This window comes from Bufo gargarizans, chromosome 6, assembly GCF_014858855.1.
Source record: "Bufo gargarizans isolate SCDJY-AF-19 chromosome 6, ASM1485885v1, whole genome shotgun sequence".
Lineage (NCBI taxonomy): Eukaryota > Metazoa > Chordata > Amphibia > Anura > Bufonidae > Bufo > Bufo gargarizans.
This window is the reverse complement of record NC_058085.1, coordinates 1,483,784-1,505,331: the sequence shown is the minus strand read 5'-3', so window position 1 is coordinate 1,505,331 and position 21,548 is coordinate 1,483,784. Positions and strand designations below refer to the sequence as shown.

The 21,548-nt window shown below is 46.0% G+C and overlaps 1 protein-coding gene across 2 annotated transcripts in view; it reads left to right on the top strand.

Moving 5' to 3' along the window:
- The window catches only part of ELMO2 (engulfment and cell motility 2), a 65,190-nt gene that overhangs the window by 24,722 nt on the left and 18,920 nt on the right, over nucleotides 1-21,548 (top strand). The window contains exons 6-15 of one of the 2 annotated variants that reach the window (XM_044297537.1): nucleotides 1,031-1,212; nucleotides 2,253-2,352; nucleotides 8,096-8,247; nucleotides 8,325-8,403; nucleotides 8,558-8,593; nucleotides 8,784-8,834; nucleotides 15,380-15,502; nucleotides 17,080-17,214; nucleotides 17,933-18,037; nucleotides 19,966-20,074. In XM_044297537.1, coding sequence (XP_044153472.1) covers nucleotides 1,031-1,212; nucleotides 2,253-2,352; nucleotides 8,096-8,247; nucleotides 8,325-8,403; nucleotides 8,558-8,593; nucleotides 8,784-8,834; nucleotides 15,380-15,502; nucleotides 17,080-17,214; nucleotides 17,933-18,037; nucleotides 19,966-20,074 — 1,072 coding nt within the window. The remainder of the gene's footprint in view (nucleotides 1-1,030; nucleotides 1,213-2,252; nucleotides 2,353-8,095; nucleotides 8,248-8,324; nucleotides 8,404-8,557; nucleotides 8,594-8,783; nucleotides 8,835-15,379; nucleotides 15,503-17,079; nucleotides 17,215-17,932; nucleotides 18,038-19,965; nucleotides 20,075-21,548) is intronic. The other variant, XM_044297538.1, reaches the window with a different exon arrangement.

The window sequence follows — 21,548 nt, the reverse complement described above, 5'->3', positions numbered from 1 at the left end:
TCCAGGCATCATGCAGTTGCTACTAGTGTTGCGCAAACTTCTATTTTCAAGTTCGGCGTACAAGGTTCGGGTTATCTTAAGAATTCCATTATGGATTCTGCTACTACGGACCATAAGTTATAGTCCATGGTAGCGGAACCCATAACGGATTTCTTAGATAACCCGAACCTTGAACGCCGAACTTGAAAATAGAAGTTCGCTCATCCCTAGCTGCTACACATATAACAAATTACCCTCAATAAGTGGGGGATGGTTACAGGTAAGGCCAGGTGCACATCACCGTATTTGTTTTCCGTTTTTCTGATCCTTCAGAAGAATCAAAAAATGTAAAAATAAAAAAAAAAGAGGATCCTTTATTTTAAAGGGAACCTGTCACCTCCAGAAACCTTCTGAACCGCCAGCCTATTCGCGGACGACATGCTGACTTGTTTGCCGAGACAGATTTGCGAAAAGCCTGCAAACATCCCTGCGGCCGCTTCTCAGTCGTGCTAGTCGAAAGGCAGCGGCCGGGAAGCCGGCGCGGCTTATTCTTGGTACGACTCGCTTAAGAGTCAGCAAGCCCGAGGCCGCTGCTCAGTCCAGCGACACAAGGGCCTGCTTACCAGAGAAGCCAGGAGTCGTGCCCCCGGCCAATGTTGGACATCGCAAGGAACGTTTTCAGAGCTTTTGCCGCATCTGCCTTCAGGAACAAAACACTTGTCAGAAACACACTGCTCGCTACTCTCAGGTACTGCTGACGGCTTCAGATGGTTTTTGGAGGCGACAGGTTCCCTTTAACTATCAGTTGTACTCGATTTGGATCTGTTTTTGTCAGACAGATCAGAAGAACAGAAAACAAAAAGGAGATATGAAGCCAGCCCCTCCCCGATCCCCTATTATCATGTCCTGTTTGGGGTAATGAGCTGCTGCCAGATACCCCTGACATAATCTCCACTCCCTCACTCCATGTTCCTTTAGTGTCAGTTCTACAAACCACACATGTATTTGTTGTGACTTTTTGCTATCTCTCTAACTGTGATTTTTCGATCAGTCCCGTGCAGCCCGCCAGCTCCTGGAGAGGATACAGTGCTCCAGCATGGAATCCAGGCTAGAGGCAATGAAGGAACTGGCTAAGCTCTCTGCAGACACTACTTTTGCTACCGAGTTCATTAATATGGATGGAGTGACTGTTCTCACCCGACTGGTTGAAGGAGGCACAAAGCTCTTGTCACAGTCAGTATTAGGAAAGATCTTCACGTTGGGTCTTCTGGGCTTCCTGCCACTGAATTAAAGAGAACCTGTCACCATGAAATGCAGCATGTTATAGAGCAGAAAGAGCTGAGCAGATTGATGTATAGTTTTGTGGGAAAACATTCAGCAAGACTTGTGTAGTTTATACATTTAAAAGGGTATTCTGGTTGTTTCAAGTTATCCCCCATCCACAGGATAAGGTCAAACTGCTAGATTGGCACGGGCCGTACCGCTGGGACCCCCACCGATCACGAGAGTGGGGGCCCTGTATCCCCTGCAGCCCCCCTAAAATGAACGGAGCGGCTGGTCACACGTACATGCAGCCACTCTATTCATTTCTATGGGAATTCCGGAGATAGTAAAGTGGTGTACTCAACGACCGGCTGCTCCTTTTTATTTCAGGGTGGGGTACAGGTACCCCATACTTGTGATCGGTGGGCATCCTACCGCTGGTATACCTACCCACCTGTGGATTGAGGCTAACTGGGAACGACCGGAATACCCCATTAAGTCTCTGCTTTTTCTGAGATCACTTTTTTCTGAGGCCATCTTATCCATGACTGACAGCTATCTCTGTATACACACTTTACACACTCATTGAAAATACCTAAGTGGGCCATTGTGAGCCCAGAAAGAGCAGAGATTTAAATTACCACTGAACCACTGTGCTGACATTTGTTTCCTCCTTTGTAAATGTCCATTCAGATGGCCAATATTACTTTGCATTGAATGAACATTTGTTCCTGATGACTTCCCGTTCGCTTAGCTGTATTTACATGCAGTGATCAGCGGGTGGTTCATCCCCATAATTATTCCCTGCTTCTCAGGGTTTCACAGGGTGATGTGCTGCCAGCTAACAATATTTTTGGATCAGGCGATGTGATCTGCAGCACATTCACGCGGTCCAATTATCATACAAATGTTTGTTCCCAATCGTTCAATGTGAATGGGCCTTAAATCGCTCCCTCTACTCCCATAGCTATCCTCTGCTCCTCATATGACCGCTTTCTCTCTCCTCTCAGTTACAGCGAAATGTTGGCCTTCACATTGACAGCCTTCTTGGAGTTGATGGATCATGGGATAGTCTCTTGGGACATGGTCTCTCTAACCTTTATAAAACAGGTGCGTCTCTTGCTACAAGTGTCTTAAAGGGGTTGTCTCAGTTCAGCAAATAGCATTTATTATGTAGAGGAAGGTAATTTAAGCCACTTACTAAAGTAGTGTTATTATCCATATTGCTTCCTTTGCTGTCTGGATTCATTTTTTTTATTGGATTATACACTGCTCGTTTCCATGATTACGACCACCCTGCAATCCAGCAGTGATGGTCATGCTTGGACACTATAGGAAAAAGCACTAGCCTATGTGAGCTCCCATGGTCCCGGCCACCAGAGAGGCCAGCGCTTTTTCCTTCAGTGTGCAAACATGACCACCACTGCTGGATTGCAGAGTGGTCGTAACCATGGAAACGAGCAGTGTATAATGTGATCAAAAAACGAATCCAGCCAAAGGTAACAATATGGATAATAACAATACATTAATAAGTGTTTTGTATTAACCTTGTCTAGTGAAACTACCCCTTTAATGACAGATTTTAGTAACGTGAAATCAGAATAAACACTTTAAGTTAGGGGTGTTCTTTAAACTCTTTCATGCTCGTAATTTTGATCTACATCATGTTCTACAAGTTTTTTTGGGGGGGTGGACCATACACCCCCCCCCCCCCCCCCCCCCCCTCAACCATAAAAGAGAATTTCTTATCCGTATCATTGGGGGACACAGGCTTGACCATGGGTACAGCTCTTGCCGCTATGAGGCGGACACTAATCTGCTCCCCTTCAGCTATACCCTTCCTACAGGGACTAAGCTAATCTGTGTCTGTAGGAGGCAGACCTACCTGCGTTGCAGGTCTGCTTGTTTTTGGTTCTTTTTAGTTTTTCCTTTTTTTTCTAGCGGGAATTTCAGGCAGTCCTTAAAACTGCCTGCACTCCCACCCAGGAGACGGGAGACCAGCCCCCTGCTCCTTCCAGTTCTCCAGAAGCAAAGGAGGACCTGAGGTTCCCACAAAGCCTCTGTTTCCTGCCAGCGTTCGGATCACCACAGTCGTCCACCGCAAGTCCCCTCTGTCCCGGTGTAGCGTCCCACCCCAAGGGGCCACACATCGAAGGTGGTGATCCGGCTGGAGCCAGGGGGGCAGAAGACGCCGGACAGGTGAGTAAAAAAAAAAAAAAAAAGAGGAGGAAAGGAAATTGCCCCAAAGTGCTCCCCCGTTCCAGTACCATTCCCTCCCCAAGTTACCTTGTCCACGAGGCTGGGCCCCTCCAGGAGGGTGCTGCTGGGGGGATGGGGGTATGCAGGGGTAACAGGACAGTCGCCCTGTAAAATGGGGTAGGTACTTGCACCTGGGGGCGTCAGTTTTCCAAGTGCCAGCAAGGGGCACACCGCAGCTCTCCGGCTGCGTCCATGGCACCATTCGGCCGATGAAATGTGCCTGTGACTGACTAAGGGGGCAGAGTTATCCTCCTCTGGGTTTAGAAACATTGCCGCTTCCTGGTCGGCACGTCACTTCAGTTCCAGGGCCATCGTTAATTGAGGCCCTGGCTTTTGTGCGGCCTACTCCTGCGGGCCCCCCCCAATCCCCGGCTTATTTTTCACCAGCCGGCATCTTGGTTCGGCCGGGGATGTGGGCATGTGTGGCGGGGAGGGTGCGGAGCCAGATATGGGGGGGCTGGGGGCGGGGCCCATGTTCTCCCCGCTCCCACGCCAACTGCTGAGAAGAGGGAGAGTGGGCTCCGCCCACTTCCAGGATTTACAGCACCTGGCAGGCTGGTCTTGCTGCTTGCAGAGTACACAGGCTGGGTAAGTACTGTTTGTCCCTCCTTACAGGGCCTAGCCTTCCCCTTTTCCTCATTTAGGGCCAGGGTTGTTATGTCTAAACCCAGGTCCCGAAGCAGGCAGTCCCTTCGGTGTGTCATTTTGCCTGTGCGTCGTATCGCTCAAAATTTTCATTACCGCAGTCAGACTCCCTCTGCTTTGCGTGTGCGGCTCCACCATCAAGTGGCTCGGCCCCGGTCCCGATGGTTCCTGCGCAAACCTTCCTTCAAGCCACGCCTTTCCTGGCGTTCCCGTCAACAGGGCTCCAAGTCCTTTAACCCTAAGAACTCTGCTGCATGACAGGCGGCTCCCAGCACCCTCCGTTCGGGTGGGCGGCCGGCTTTATTTGTTTCGGCATGTCTGGCTGGCTCACGTCTTGGATGCGTGGGTAAGGGACTGTCATTGCAGAGGGCTATAAGTTGGATTTCAAGTCCTCCCCTCTGTCCCGTTTTTTTCTGTCGTCTCCTCCGGCCTCTCCCTCAGCCGCAGATTCTCTTTTTCAGGCGATTTGCACGCTGCTGCAGCAAGGTGTCATTGTTCCAGTTCCTGCACAAAACCGTTGTCGTGGATTTTACTCAAATCTCTTTGTGATTCCCAAAAAAGAGGGGACGGTCCGTCCCGTTCTGGACCTCAAGGCGCTCAACCGTTTCCTTCGCATCCGCAGTTTCCGGATGGAAACCAGGGGAGTACCTGGCCTCGATAGACATTATTTTCACGTGTCCATCTGCGTCAGTCAACAGAGGTTTCTCCGGTTTGCAGTGGGTTAATTTCACTACCAGTTTGTAGCCCTCCCGTTCGGCCTGGCCACGACTCCCAGGGTCTTTACGAAAGTTTTGGCGGCAGTCATGGCCCTGCTCCATGCCAGGGGGATCGTAGCAATCCCTTACTTAGACGATATCCTGGTGAAGGGTCCGTCGTTCCGGGTGATGGCGGACAGCCTGAGCATTGTTCTGGACACCCTGGAGTGCTTCGGATGGATCCCGAACAGGCAGAAGTCTTGTCTTTATCCATCGCAGCGGTTGATTTATCTGGGCATGGTGCTCGACACATTTCAGGCCAAGGTGTTCTTGTCTCCGGAGAAGCTATCCGCTCTCTGTCTTAAGATTCTCCCCTTGTTGCGGCCAGGTCCGGTTCCCATTCGTCACTGCATGTGGGTTCTGGGTCACATAGTCTCTGCCTTTGAAGCAGTTTCCTATCCTCAATTCCATACCAGAACGCTTCAGCGAGCCATTCTGTCCAGCTGGGACCGCTCCCCAGTGTCTCCCTGCCCCGGTTTGCCGGGCCCTCAGATGGTGGTTGGTCTCTCCGAGGTGGACTTCGGGTCGCTCGTTCCTTCCTCTCCGTTATAAGGTGTTAACAACAGACGCAAGCCTCAGGGGTTGGGGGGGGGTGTTGTAAAATCTCTCTGTTCAAGGGGTGTGGTCACATGAGGAGCGCTCCCTTCTAATCAATGTTCTGGAGTTGAGGGCTATTCGGCTCTCGCTGCGGCATTGGGACGACCATCTCCGGGGTCGTCCGGTTCGGGTTAAGTCCGACAACTCCACGGCAGTGGCGAACCTCAAACACCAGGGGGGCACTCGGAGCCCAGCAACCATGGCGGAGAAACATGTTCCGGCACTATGGGCAGCTCACATCCCTGGCATGGACAACTGGATCACAGACTTCGTTAGCTGGGAGCGTCTCGATCCCGGCGAATGGGCTTTTCACCCACATGTCTTTTGGGCAATCTACGAGCGGTGGGGTCAGCCGGATGTGGATCTCATAGCCTCCCGTTTCAACAACAAGGTCAAGGACTTCGTTGAGCGATCCAGGGACTCCATGGCCCTGGTGTGCGACGCGCTGGTGATTCCGTGGAGTCGGTTTACATTTTCTTACGTGTTCCAGCCTCTTCCTCTCATTCCGTGTCTCCTACGGAAGATCAGGTCCGAGGGACTGCCCGTCATTCTCGTGGCCCCAGATTGGCTGCACTGGGTGTGGCACGCGTCTCTAGTCGCCCTTCTCGCCGACGAACCCTGGTGTCTTCCTCTTCGGGAGGACCTTCTGTCGCAGGGGCCGATCTTCCACCCGAATTTAGGGTCGCTACATTTAACAGCATGGCTGTTGAAGCCGCCGTACTGAAGGCTCAGGGTTTTTCGGATGCGGTGGTCCAGACCATGATTTGGGTCAGGAAGCCGTCATCTTCCAGAATCTACCACCGGACCTGGAAGTCTTACTTTAGTTGGTGCGAGCGGCATCAGCTGCCTCCCGTTCGGTTCTCTTTGCCGCTACTGTTGGCTTTCCTGCAGTCAGGCATGGGCTTGGGGCTGGCTCTCAGCTCCCTCAAAGGGCAAGTGTCAGTTCTCTCCATTCTTTTTCAGAGGAATTTAGCTTCACTTTAGGTGGTTCGGATGTTTCTGCAGGTGGTGGCCATGCTGCTCCCCCTTTCCGTCCTCCCTTGGATCCCTGGGATCTTAATCTAGTGCTCAACGCTCTCCAATCTTCTCCGTTTGAGCGGCAGGTGTTGCTTCGCTTCCGGTCTTGCAAGGTGGCAATCACGTCCATCCGTAGGGTGTCTGAACTCGCGGCTCTTTCATGTTGGTCGCCTTTCCTGATCCTCCATCAGGATAACGTGGTCCTTCACCCTGTGCAGTCCTTCCTGCCGAAGGTGATGTCGGAATTCCATCTAAATGAGGAGATTATTCTCTCTTCATTTTGTCCGTACCTGTCTCACCCTCATGAGCAGTCGCTCCATACCCTGGATTTGGTACGAGCCGTTCAAGTCTATCTGTCCCAGACGGCATCTTTACAGTGGACGGATTCCCTGTTTGTGAGTCCAGAGGGCCGAGAAGAGGGCTGGCCGTGTCGAAGGCTTCCATTTCCAGATGGATTTGTTTAGCCATTGTGGAATCGTTAATGGCCGGACCCCACCCTTCCGGGTGACTGCTCATTCGGCTCGGGCAGCGGGGGCCTCTTGGGCGGTGCATCACAGTGCTTCGGCCCTTCAGGTGTGCAAGGCGGCTACTTGGTCGTCTTTGCATACTTTTGCCAAGTTTAATAGAGTGCAGACTTTTGTGTCTTCTGATGCTTCTCTAGGACGTAGAGTTTTGCAGACGGCGGTTCTCTGATTGATGGGAGGGTTGCTTGTTATGCTCACCCTTGGGGACTGCTTTGTAACGTTCCATGGTCAAGTTTGTGTCCCCCAATAATACGGATGAGAAAACAACTAGATTTTTGTACCGTAAAATCTGTTTCTCTTCCGTTCATTGGGGGACACAGCTCCCACCCATTCTTTTGTTTAGGGGCCTTTTCCGGCCTGTGTGGTTCTGGGTTTGTACATAGTGTGTTTTTTTTTGTTTTTTCCTGTTGCTTCTCCTACTGCTTTTGCACTAACTGATTTAGCTTAGTCCTTGTAGGAAGGGTATAGCTGAAGGGGAGGAGCTTACCGTTTGTGTGCTTAGTGTCCGCCTCCTAGCGGCAACAGCTATACCCATGGTCAAGCCTATGTCCCCCGATGAACGGAAGACAAACAGATTTTACGGTAAGTACAAAAATCGAGTTATTATTCTACCCATAGTATTGGGCTACAGCTGAGACTGTGTGAGCAAGACAGCAAATGACTGATCCTGCTGGCCATGCAATGGATGGAGATTCATGTGTATCCATGGTAACAGACTACAAACAGACCCTCTGTAGCTGGATCGTGCAGTCATACGCCATCTGTTCCCTAATCCATTTATTAAGAAGTATATTTGGATGACAACATGACTGCAGAATCAGACTACCCAGAATTTGTTTGTAGTCTGTTACCATGGTGACACAAGTCTGCATAGGCGCTGTATATAAGAAAAATGGTAGGAAATGAATCAAGACTCTTTGCAAAGTTTGCATTTTGGATGCACTGCAATAATAAAAATATGGTGTGTGACAGCGAACGTAATATCACAATGCCACTGTTACCCGGATCTGATGGGATATTAGGGCCCGTAATCATACATCTCTTGTTCCTCTCCAGATCTGCGGCTATGTATCCCAGCAGTCAGTGGATGTCTCTATTCTGCAGCGATCTTTAGCTATATTAGAGAGCATGGTATTAAATAGCCAGGCTCTATACCACAAAATCGCAGAGGAAATCACCGTGGGCCAACTTATCTGCCACCTGCAAGTGTAAGTCACCCACCTCACCCTCAGCATGCACATTACAGGTATGTGCCCTCTCACTTACACTCTCTTCTCTTGCCCAGCTGTAACCAGGAAATCCAGACTTACGCCATCGCCCTGATCAACGCTCTTTTTCTGAAGGCGCCAGAGGAAAAGCGACAGGTGAGTGTCCGCTGCTCACTTTCGCTAACCACGTGACATGCATAACTCTATATCCATGTGTGTTTTCTTGTGTAATTATCCCGTGGTGTCCTTTTTGTTGCTGTCTGCTCTTAACTCCCATCTCTGCTTCTGTTTGTGTGCGTGGTGCACTCAGGAGAAGCCCCAGAATCTCATGGAAGTTCCTGTTAGTGTGAGTACCACGTGTGGAAGTCCCCGTTGTCCTCTGTTCCTCACCCATGGCTCCTTTTTCTACCTTTGCTGTTAGTGATGCCCCTCAGTTACTCCAAGCTTTTATCTCTTCCACATGACACTTTCCCTTCTTTTGTTGTCCTGACAAGTGCGACTTGCAGATAATGGTTATCTTGTCTTCATTTGTATAGGAAATGGCAAACATCTTTGTACAGAAGCACCTCCGATCCATCATCCTCAATGTAAGTGATGGGGAACAGGATGAATCCCGACCGAGAATATACATAGCCTAGAGGGGACCCCATAACAAAAATCTACATCCCGACGCTCCCGCCATCTGTGCTGGTTTGCTGCATGTCCACTCCTATTTCATGACCTGTTCTTATTTCACATCCAATTAAGGCAGCTTGACCCACTAGTTGTTTCTTTCCATCTTGTTTGCTAGTGGCTGTGTTGAGGCACAGCCTTCCTTAGGGTCTCATCATTCAAGGGGGACCTGGCATGAGGCCAACCATATATGGGTACCCTCTTAAAGAGAATCTGGAGTGTCTCAAAAATGAAACCATAGTACCATCATGTGTTATGTATACCACAGAGCTATATTATCAGTTTGAAACATGTTCTGTAGGTGACGGACTCCCTTTCAGGCCCGTAGTAGATACATTGCCCCCCCTCTATGGTGCATGCGATCTCGCGCTGGCCATAAATGTTCCTATCCTGCTACTAAACCACATTGAGTGCAGCTATCGGAATGAACACTCTGAATAATTGATGCCGGTTACTGCCGTCAGCAAATGCTTAACACAGGCCAACAGCAATTATTCACCATCTGGATTTACTGTGGTGCTTACAAGTGCTGAGGTGGATGAAGGATTGTTCTCGATGGCAGCTCTGAACATCAGTGTAATATTCAGCCGTCTCCAGCACAGGTGTCTGCCACAGATTATTATTGGAATTATTTTTTTTCTTATGGTTTCACGTTTTCATTCCCTTTTAAAGGGAACTTGTCGTCTGAAGATTCAGTCCTATCTGCGCATTATAGAGCAGAAGGAGCTGAGCAGATTGATATACGATTTTATGTTTAAGTTTCAGGGTAATTTATTCATTTAAAGGGGATTTTCAGCCTGGAGGTATTGATGACCTATGCTCAGGATAGGTCATTAAAGGGGTATTCCCATCACATACAATTGTCTGATAGGTGCGTGTCCCGGGGTCCGTCCACCACAAAGCGCTGCTCCCATACAAGTGAATGGGAGCGCACGCGCGGCCCCTGCTCCCATTCATTTTTATGGGCCAGACGGAAATGGCCATGCCAGGGCTCGGCTATTTTCGGCGGCCCCATTGAAATGCATGGAGGGCGGCTGCGCATGCAGATATAGCTGTCCGTTACTAATGGGACCGCCCACTGGACTCCTAAACGTAGAAGAGCAGGGATTTCAAAGGATAAATTCTAAGTTATGTTAAAAAGATACTGGGCACTCTCTTAATATAGGAACCTCATAGTTTATTAATATTACCACACATAAACAATTCATACATTACTACTTAAAACGATAAAACATGCAATATAGATAATAAAAGATTCCTCAAATATTTGGTACCAATCAAACATCAAATTAATACAATATGGAGTATCCTCTGGGTATTTGAGGGGTGAAACAAGACTTAAAATGTACTGTCCATCCAACTTTGATTTGGATATAGAAGAAATCATTTTTGGGAGTGTTGAAGAAAAATCTCCACAGGACGAAATGGCAATACAGCTAATGTTGCAGTGATCTGTTGATGCGGCGCCCCGCTATTACTCACTGTTTCGCTGTAAACTTGTGCTCTGCCGCTATGTCAGTACTGTAGACTCAGGGATGTCTTGTAATGGTCACGATCCCTTAACTGTCTTCCCGGCGCCGCTCCGTAGGTGTAAGAGCCGACACTTGGGTGAATTTACAGACTCCTTGTGCCGCGCTGGGCTTGCTGTGTAGGTGAGCGTGATAAGCTCTTACAGACAGTCCTCAGAAGGTGCGCGTCGGATCTGCCGTTTAAGACAGGAGTGATTTCGATACAGGCGGTATATTAGCACAAAGAGTCCAAGTCCATCAGGGGGTCCTAGCACCAAACGCGTTTCGGGGTCTATTGTTACCCCTTCCTCAGTGGTAATGCTACCCCCTTCTGACTTTCCTTATATAGTCTTTGGTAAGGATTGGTAGGATTATCCAATTACCAAAGACTATATAAGGAAAGTCAGAAGGGGGTAGCATTACCACTGAGGAAGGGGTAACAATAGACCCCGAAACGCGTTAGGTGCTAGGACCCCTTGATGGATTTGGACTCTTTGTGCTAATACACCGCCTGCATCGAAATCACTCCTGTCTCAAAACGGCAGATCCGACGCGCATCTTCTGATGACTGGCTGTAAGAGCATATCACGCTCACCTACACAGCAAGCCCAGCGCGGTACAAGGAGGCTGTAAATTCACCCAAGTGCCGGCTCTTAGACCTACGGAGCGGCGCCGGGAAGACCGTTAAGGGATTGCGACTATCACAAGACATCCCCGAGTCTACAGTACGGACATAGCGGCGGAGCACAAGTTTACAGCGAAACAGTGAGTAATAGCGGGACGCCGCATCAACAGATCACTGCAACATTAGCTGTATTGCCATTTCGTCCTGTGGAGATTTCTTTGGTACCAAATATTTGAGGAATCTTTTATTATCTATATTGCATGTTTTATCGTTTTAAGTAGTAATGTATTAATTGTTTATGTGTGGTAATATTAATAAACTATGAGGTTCCTATATTTTTTTAAATCAGATCATTTTTATTGTACGAAAATACAACAATGCGGCATTGTTACAAATATACGCATATCAAGTCCCACAATGTGACATATAAATTAACACCACTGATGATTATGAGACAGCAAGCAGCCATATAATGACAGTGTAACCGCAACATACCCTTCCCACCCCCCCCCCACCCCTCCCAACTCCCACTTCAGCACTCAATGGACCTCACCTTTTAATCAGCTCTATACCTCCAACGCCCCCACAATTTCTCAAATTTTTGCGGACATCCTCTCTTCTTAAACACCATTTTCTCATATGCTAGCATCGTGTTTACTTTCCTTCTAAATTCCTCAATAACTGGAGGGCTTGATTGAATCCAGTGTAGGGCAATCAACTTTCTTGCCACATACAATAGTCTACTCGCTACAATTCTGTCAGTCCCCTCTTCCCCAATATCTGCCACATATCCCAAGACACACACTTTTGGTTCCCTAGGTATCCGCAGTGAGAAGATATCCTGAATCATTGCCAACACATCTGACCAGAAGCCATCTAGTTGTGAACATTGCCACAGCATATGCAGTAGATCCGCCGATTCTGCCTGACATCTTGGACACTTTGCATCTGCTCTGATGCCAATGCGGTGTAAAAAGACTGGTGCTTTATAGACTCTGTGAATAATGAAAAGTTGAGACAACTTCCCACCTTCACTTAAAGATATTGTTGGTATGGCTTCTAATATATCCTCCCACTGCTCCTGAGATATCTCCCCTATATCTTTTTCCCACCCCTTCATTCTAGAAAGAGGAAACGCTTCCAGATATTTATTCAGTAACATTTGGTATATCAATGAAATAATCCCTTTTTTATCCCCTTTCTCCACTATTAAACCTAAAGCTGCGTCTTTATGTATCATGGTATTGTCGTTCCTACACGTTTCAGTAAATGCGTGCCTTATCTGTAAAAACTGGTAAAAGCAATGCTTGGGTATACCGTACTCCTCCTGTAATTTATCAAACGTTTTTAATCCCTCCTTCTCCATTATATCCCCAAATTTGGTCACACCCCTATCCCGCCAATGTTTGGTAAATCCTCTGAGATGCAAGAATTCAGGTACATTGCGATTATTCCATAAAGGTGTAAGTACTGTAGTACCAACTGCACCCCTCAACTGTTTAACCTTTTCCCAAACCTTCCTCATCAAATTCACCAAATGCGACCGGGTATCTACAAAGGAAATTCCTGCCCCTTCCAATATCCACAATAGCTCCTTACCCCCCAATGCATGCTTCAATATTTGCCCTGTCATGTCCGTTGTGTCACTATTCATCCATCCCCTAAAGTGCTGACTTTGTGCCGCCAAGTAGTATAACCATGGATTAGGCACCGCCAGACCCCCTGCCTCTTTCGAATACTGCAAGGTCTCCAATTTAATTCTAGATTGGCCTTTTTTCCATATCAGGTCCCTAAATATAGAATTGATTTTCCGAAATCGATCAAGTGGTATCCATGTTGGGGCATTGTGTAGTATATACAACAATTGGGGCATCATAACCATCTTGATCAGATTAACCCTACCTATCACTGATAAAAACAGTTTGCACCAAGCCTTGGAGCGAATCCTAAACTTTGTTAGCATTGGGGACAGATTTAGCTCCACAAAGTCCGTCAGTTTGGGTGATATGTTAATCCCTAAGTATTTAATAGTTTTAACACAGGGGATATTGTTTAACGTAGCTATTGTCGAGGATGCCTGTCCGTCTAAGAACATAAGAGCCGATTTGTGCCAATTTATAGTCAGGCCTGATAACCCTCCAAAGCGACCAAGCAGCGTCATAGTCTCGGCCAGGGATGTCGACGTGTCTCCCAGAAACAACAAGGTGTCATCAGCGTACATGGCCACCTTATTGTGCACAGGACCATATTTAAATCCCACTATCGCTTGTGAGCACCTGATCGCAGCCGCAAGGGGCTCAATTGCAAGCGCGAACAACAAAGGAGACAGTGGACATCCCTGCCGTGTCCCCCTAAACAGCTTGAAGCTTGATGACAATTCTCCTTTTACTCTAATACGCGCCCTTGGTGCCGAGTATAGCGTTTGTGCCCACTTAATAAAGCATTCCCCAAAACCCATCGTCCGCAGCGTACACCATAGATATCCCCATTCTATACTATCAAACGCCTTGGCCGCGTCTAGTGATAAAATCGCCCTGTCGCCCTCATTATCAGCCGTACACTGTATAATAGCAAAGACTCTTCTTATGTTAATAGAAGTGGATTTTTGGGGCATGAAGCCAGTCTGATCAGGGTGCACTATTGTCAGTATTACCTTTGATAATCTCATCGCTAAAACTTTGGCCAGTATTTTAACGTCCGCCGCTAGCAGTGAGATGGGCCTATAAGAGTCAGGGAACTTGGGGTCCTTTCCTGGTTTAGGCAGTACCACTATAAGAGCATCTTGCATTGTGTCTGGAAGAGTACCCGCTTCTAAGGCCTGCTGGAGAACCTTTAATAACTCCGGAAGTAAAACATCCCTAAATTTCTTGTAAATCTCCGCAGGGAGCCCATCTGAGCCCGGAGCCTTGTCATTTGCCATGGAACCTAGTGCTACATCTAGTTCCTCCAAACTAATAGGAGCATCTAGCATTAAACTATTCTCAGACGACAACTTAGGGAGGTCAATGTCATGCAGGAAATCCATCATCTCCGACTCCACACATCTAGTCTTGGATGTGTAAAGCTCGGAGTAGAAGTCCTCCATAACCTTTAGAATTTCCCCAGTAGTCCGCTTACTCTGACCCTGCACATTAACTAATTCTGTTATACACGTCGAACCCTGTTGATTTTTTGACATAATCGAGAGTAGATGCCCTACACTTTCCCCTTCTGCAAAAAACTGCTGTTTGTAGAACTGTCTCTTCCTATCTGCCACCTGAAGCAAATGACATCTCAGGTCCTCCTGTACTAGCTTTAAATTCCGGCTCGTTACCTCTGACGGATCTAATACATATGCCACTTCCGCATCCTTGACAGCTGCATGCATACGAACATCAGTCTCCCTGGAGCGAGATTTATGCCTGTTAATCTGTTGAATTAGTACCCCTCGCAGAAACCCCTTCATGGCATCCCAAACTACGTGCAAAGGGGCCGTACCCGTGTTGAAAGAAAAATACTCCCTCAATGCCCCTTTCACATCATCCAACTCTCCCAGCGTCTGCAACCAAAAGGCATTACATTTCCACAATCTGGATCCCATTCTAGCGTCCCTTACTAAAGCTAACTCTATTTTAAGAGGAGAGTGGTCTGAGAGAGATCTGATACTCTGTGGAGTGAACCAGAGGAAACGCAGCTGCATTAATCAAGGCTAAGTCTATTCTCGATAATGATGCAAAAGTGGAGGAATTACAAGAATAACTGCGAGACCCTGGGTGTTGTATCCTCCAGATGTCCAACAGTCCCACCTCTGTCATTATATTATTCAGAGACACTCTTTGACACCTACCAACATCATGCACTCTGCATCTGTCCATTCGCTCATCCGGGACATTATTGAAATCCCCAATTATCAACCAAGGGACACTAGAATATTGCGCTAAGATATCTAATATTTTCCTCAAAGGGACCATGAGGTTCCTATATTAAGAGAGTGCCCAGTATCTTTTTAACATTTTTTACATTGTACCAAAGGAAGGGTGATTCCTTTTTACTGAGAGCACCTCTCCAGCTGTTAGCACCAATCCAGTGCGCCACTTCTCTTTACTTTAAAGTTATACTGAACATTTCCCATAAAACAATATAGCAGACCGCACTGCATTTTCATGGTGACCAGGTTTGCTTTACAGTTGAGTCTTGTGGTTCTACTTTTGTCACATACTGACGCCGGGTTTTGTGTGACACCTCGACATCTTTACCTCTCGGCTATAATACTGCTATTCCTCAGTTTGCCATTATAGTCTCAGCCATTGCTTCTCTAATGTGTAGTGTTTTTTGTTTGATCTTTTAGCATATTATCCGAGGAAATCGACCGATTAAGACAGAGATGGAGCATCAGCTGTACGTGCTGCAGGTGCTAACCTTTAACCTCCTGGAAGAACGGATAATGACTAAAATGGACCCCAATGACCAGGTGATGCAAATTACGTCCACGTCTTCCCTGCCAGTTAAAAAACGGATTTATTATTGAACAAGCAAAACTATCTTGTCACTTTGAACTAACTAGGAGAGATTTGTGGGACTGCCGGAGGTGGCAGTACAAGCGCTTGGCTATCTCTGGCCGCCACATAGAGCTGAATGGAGCAGCAGCGCCCATGTGTGACCACAGCTCTATTCAGACGAGGGGACCACAGGCCACCGCTCGTCCTCATTGTGTGGGGGTGACCGCCTCCACTGACGAGCAGACAGTTATCAGAAAGGAACGGTCTGTTCCCTATAATTGCCTGCTCAGTCGGCACATGTGAATACACCTTTATTGTTAGTGAGCATGGCTGTCTGGGTGTGACCGCCTGCTCTATGTATAATGAAGTCATCATGTGGGTCAGACGGATGGATAAAATAAATAAGAGGAAAGAATAGCCCTGAAATTCTGAATTCATAAGCCATAATTACAGCCACGTAAATTTCCTTTAAACTCTTTGAACATAGATTTTCTAGTCAAGAATACTATAAAGCAGGATAATGTTTCTTCGGCAATACAGAACTAAAGGAAAACGACCAGTAAACCTGTGGTGACGCCGGTGTCCCGAACATTATGCTCTAAATAATCTCAATACTGATTCAATTATATGAAGTACAGTCCAAAGTAGTAAAGAGAAGTAAGAATCGCAAGATAACTCTACCCATGGGTGCCACCTTTTATAAAATAAAGGAAGTTTATGTAGACTTGAAGCTGTGAAGCAATTTTAGGATTGTTCCAGGATTTCACAATTTAAATTTTTGTTACTATTAGCACGTGTCTAATAACGGTTATATGTATATAGTGGAAATGTTCTAAATTTAGAGATAATAAGACGTTGGCGCTAGTTAGTTTTTTATCATATTTAGGCCCCAGACACACGACTGTGTTTTAGGTCCGCATTTTTTGTGTATTGGATGTAGACCCATTCATTTCAATGGGGCGTTTTGTGAACAAGAATAGGCTTTTTTTAACATAGGGCTGGACAGGAAATTGCAGAACATCCACAGCAGGTATCAATGTTCTGCGCATCTGTATACGGTCATGTGCATGGGGCTTTACACAATTTTCAAACTAGAGAACTTATTGCCTCCCATAGGGCATTGATTATTTTAAGGTTTATCAGTTCTGGCATACACAAGTAAGAGTCCATTCAGACGTCCGTAGTGTTTTGCAGTCTGCAAATTGCGGACTGCAAAACACTGACACCGCACATTGTCGACACTATATAGAGGATTCCAATTCTTGTCCCTAGCTGCGGACAAGAATATGACATGCTCTATTTTTTTTTTAACGGAGCCGCGGACCGGAAATGCAGATGCGGACAGCACACTGTGTGCAGTCCACATCTTTTCCGGCCCCATTGAAAACGAATGGGTCCGCACCCGTTCTGCATAATCGCTGAATGGATCTGGACCATTCATACGGACATGTGAATGGACCCTAATGGTGAACAGATGTTGTTTTGTAAATGCATATTCCTACAATAATGGTTTATACTTTACCCATTTATTTCTTATGTGTTTCATTAGGCGCAGAGAGACATCATATTTGAGCTGAGAAGAATTGCCTTTGATGCAGAGTCTGATGGGAGTGGTGTGTCTGGCAGCGGCACTGAAAAAAGAAAGGCTATGTACAGCAAGGACTACAAGATGCTGGGCTTCACTGTGAGTACTCCTGGCAGTCTGTATCCCTGCCATATTCTAAAGGCCTTGGAAGTGTTACCGTATGATCTAAGAGAGGGGATTGTGATGTTAACCATTACTATGTGGCTTTGTGGGATGTAATGGATATGGAAATCAGTAGAAAGTGGTATGTTGGCTTAGTTTTTTTTTACTTGTTATCATGGATATATATATATTAGTGATGGAATATATTATATCCTGCAACTTCCTGTTTTTCCAGCAATAGAAATGTCAAGTTGCTGCCATAATTCTTAGACTGTTTCTATGGTCCCTTATGGCAGAAATGTCCTGTAGACGCTATAGACAATAAAACAAACTGGATCTCTCCATTCTCTTGGCTGATTACTAGCACATATCAATGTCACTATCTCTTTCTCTTCTCTCCACATCCAAGGTGTATTATCAGGTTTCAGCGACTGCCATAAAAAGGCGTGTTGACAGTCACTAAAGGGTTAAACCATGCTGTATTCTGTGCCCTTTCTTCAGCCAGGATAATCCAGACAACACGGCCTCATTAAAGTTGCAGGCTTCATACTGTCAGATGATTTGAAAGTATAATTTAGTTTTGCTCGTAAGAGTGAAATGGCAAAGTCCGATTTAATAAGGCTGAGTTGAGATAAACATGGCAGATTCAGTGGAAGCCCGAAATTCACCTTTATGGATTGAAAGAACAGCTGCTATTCATATACTGTCATTTCAGAATCATGTCAACCCAGCGATGGATTTCATTCAGACGCCCCCTGGCATGCTGGCCCTGGACAACATGCTGTATCTGGCAAAGTTTCATCAGGACACCTACGTTAGGGTAAGCCCCTCATTTGGTGACTATTGCTCCCACTATATATATCAATACTCTATATAATACTATATTTATTGCAGTTGAAAGTAAGGGTATGGCAGTGTGGTGGATTTGTATGAAAAAGGGCTAGTATCACACTAGCAGATCAGCCAGGTGATTGTCGGGAAGGAAGAGTACCTTCCAGAAAATCGCCTGCTTCTCAGCGGAGGAGACCATTGCATTTACATGCAGCGCTCTCCTCCACAGTATGGGCAGGAGCGACTGCTAATTACATTGCCTGTCCCTAGACTGAATCATTGTTTGCCGCCGACAGATCGTAATTGGACACCACAATCTGCCGCCGGCAAACAATGATTTTCAAGCAAGCTGAAAGAATTTGATTTCCCGATAAAGTAAACGTTTGCAACAGTGTTACACAGGCAGATCATCGCTAGCGAGCGCTCCTACGAACGCTTGTTAGCGATGACCCGGCCGACAATCGGCCAGTGTTACTGTCCACCATATCATACAACTAGCTATCCTACACTGTTGTACATTTTGGTATATTAGGAAACCAGGCAGATTGTATTCATTTGTAACAAAGAGAGTGTCGTATTAAAAATTACGTTTTAAATTGGGCTCCATTTCTTGAATAAGTCATATCATTTTCTAGCCTAAGTTGCAAAATGAAATTGTGTTCCTCCTGTATAACAAAGTCTTCTTAATAACTGTATATGTGTATATATATACTATTTGACGTAACTGCCTAGTTAAAGAGCACTTGTCACCTCTCCTGACAGGTCTGTTTTAGGAACTACTTGTATTCCCCATGTAATAACAATTCTAGATCGTCTTTTGTTAGGTTTTTATGTTGTGCCATTCCTCTACTTTTCCTGCTAGAAATGACAGTCGCTGCTGTCAGTGTCAGATTATGCAAGTGGTAACACCGAGATGGCAATTCACTCATAAACTCCTGGTAGGAATATTAGAGGAATGGCACATGGTTATTTACTAAAATCAACATGTCCCCTTTAGAAGGGTTGGCCACAATAAGCCCCTTAGGCACGCTCCCATATATCTGGCCATCCATTGTAGTTTCCCTCTGTGACAGAAATGCCACAGTGAAACTAATACCAGAACTGATAGGAACCGCCCTGGTATCCATTGCATCAGGTTTAACGTTAGATATCTCCCTACACATGCCGGACCAGTGCACAGAAGTGGCATGGACTGTGTCGGGCACAGGCAGAAAACAAATGATGAATGTGAGCCAGCCTTACATTAGACATTACAGCTTCAGACTCGATGTCCCCCTCTAAGGAGCACCGCCTCCTTGTTGATTACAGTGCTTGGTAAGCTGCGGCACTCAACAGAGCTCCAGTGAGCGTTGCAGGTTCCTTAAACATTTGATGGGTGGGGGGCACCAGGTATTACATCCCTGCCAGTCTTGTATTGATGACTTATCCTGAGGATACGCCTTCACTATGAAAAATTTGGAGAACCCCTTTAACTCCCCTTAAACCTTGAAAAAGTAATTGTGATTTCAATTTTACTCTCAACATCCTACTGCCCCATGAGTCCTAATTACTGAACTCCGGGGAGATGAGATATTGGAGACAGAACCCTCACACTGTTAAATTGTGGTCACCAGAAGTAAATAAAATGGCTGCACTGCTGGGTTAAGGGATCAAGAAAGGATTTTATTTTTTTCCCCTGTGTAACTGACGGGGAAAAAAAAATGACTGTGACCTGCAGCTCTACATTCTGAGGATCCTCTCAAACAGCTGCCTGTTCTCAGTTCCCTTGGTCTCTGGGAGTGTGACATTTGGGTTGGGCTTCCCTGCAGTCACACCTTTGTCAGGGTTTAATATATTTCAGAATTTGTTCCTATTTCGCTCTATTTTTTCCATGGAGCCAGTCTTTTCTGTGTCTCATTGAACTTCTGTGCTCTGCAGATTGTCCTGGAGAACAGCAGTAGAGAAGACAAGCATGAATGTCCATTTGGGCGCAGCGCCATAGAACTGACCAAAATGTTATGTGAAATTCTGCAGGTTGGAGAACTGCGTAAGTGCCTGTGTGACTCGGGCTGTCATTGGCTATGGTATATATCAAACCTTTAGATTCAGTGGGGTAAAAAAATCTCCATCTCAACTGGCCTTTTTTCAGTTCTCCGCTTTAATTTCCTGGCTGTCCTGACTTGTCCGTTTTTTCTAAATAAAAACTTCCCCATAAAATAACAATTCAGGGGCTTCTTTACTTGGACCTCTGCATTGCACCATTCCTCTAATTCTGTCTCCCTGAAATATATGAATACATTGACAGCTGGATGTTACCATGTCCATAAACGCTGAACCTCTCCATTCAGAGTTGTCAGTGTCAAACTGTGTTGGGATTCAGTCTATTGACAAGGGGAATGGTAGCATCCTACTGTCATTTTATTCAGACGTTTCCAGTAGAAATAACAGAGCAACAGCACAACACAGAGCTCTTAACAAATGTGCTTCTGCATTGTTATTTTAAGGGGAATAGGTGTGCCTTTTAAGCAAAAATACTGTGGCCATATATGAACCTTTATAGTGACATAGTTTGTAAGGCTGAAAAAAAGACATATCCATACAGTTCAGCCTGTTATCCTGCAAAATGTTAATTTGTAATAGTCGGGGGATACTATATCGCCTTATGGAGAGCATCTTAACGGCGTGAGTAGACTTATAGGCCATACATGCTCCTGGAACTCTGGGAAGAAAGGCTATTAACAAGCTCTGCCTTTGAGGCTACCAGATGTAAAGCAACTACCCTACAAGTCAATGTTCGATGCACAACTCTTTTAGTGAACTCACCATCACCACCTCCCCGGGCAGAGAGTTCCATAGTCTCCCTGCTCTTACCGTAAAGAATCCTCTTCTATGTTTGTGTACAAACCTTCTTTCCTCCAGACACAGAGGATGTCCCCTCGTCATAGTCCTGGGGATAAATAGATGATGGGAGAGATCTTTGTACTGACCCCTGATATATTTATACATAGTAATTTGATCTGCTGTTTTTCTCAGTAATATCATTGGAAGGAACAAAATTACCAAACTTCAAAAAAGCTAAATTTAGCCAACTAAGAGAGGCCATAAGCGTAACTAACTGGGACAAAGTCCTCAAAAATAAAAATACTGCCACAAAATTGGATATTTTTAAAAGCATCCTAAAATCTAATTGTGAGAGGTACATACCTTATAGGAATAAAGGGTTATGGGAGAAGAAGAAACCAATGTGGCTGAATAGAACTGTAAAGAAAGCAATAAATGACAAAAAGAAAGCATTTAAATCACTAAAACAGGAGGGGTGCCAGGAAGCACTGAAAAACTAGAGACCGAGAGATTAATTGCCAAAGAGAGTAAAACTAACCCTAAAATGTTCTTCAATTATATAAATGGTAAAAAGTATAAATCTGAAGGTGTCGGCCCTCTACAGAGCAGTGAGGGAGGAGTTGCAGAGAGCGACGAGGAGAAAGCAAAGCTATTAAATATTTTTTTTTCTCCACTGTATT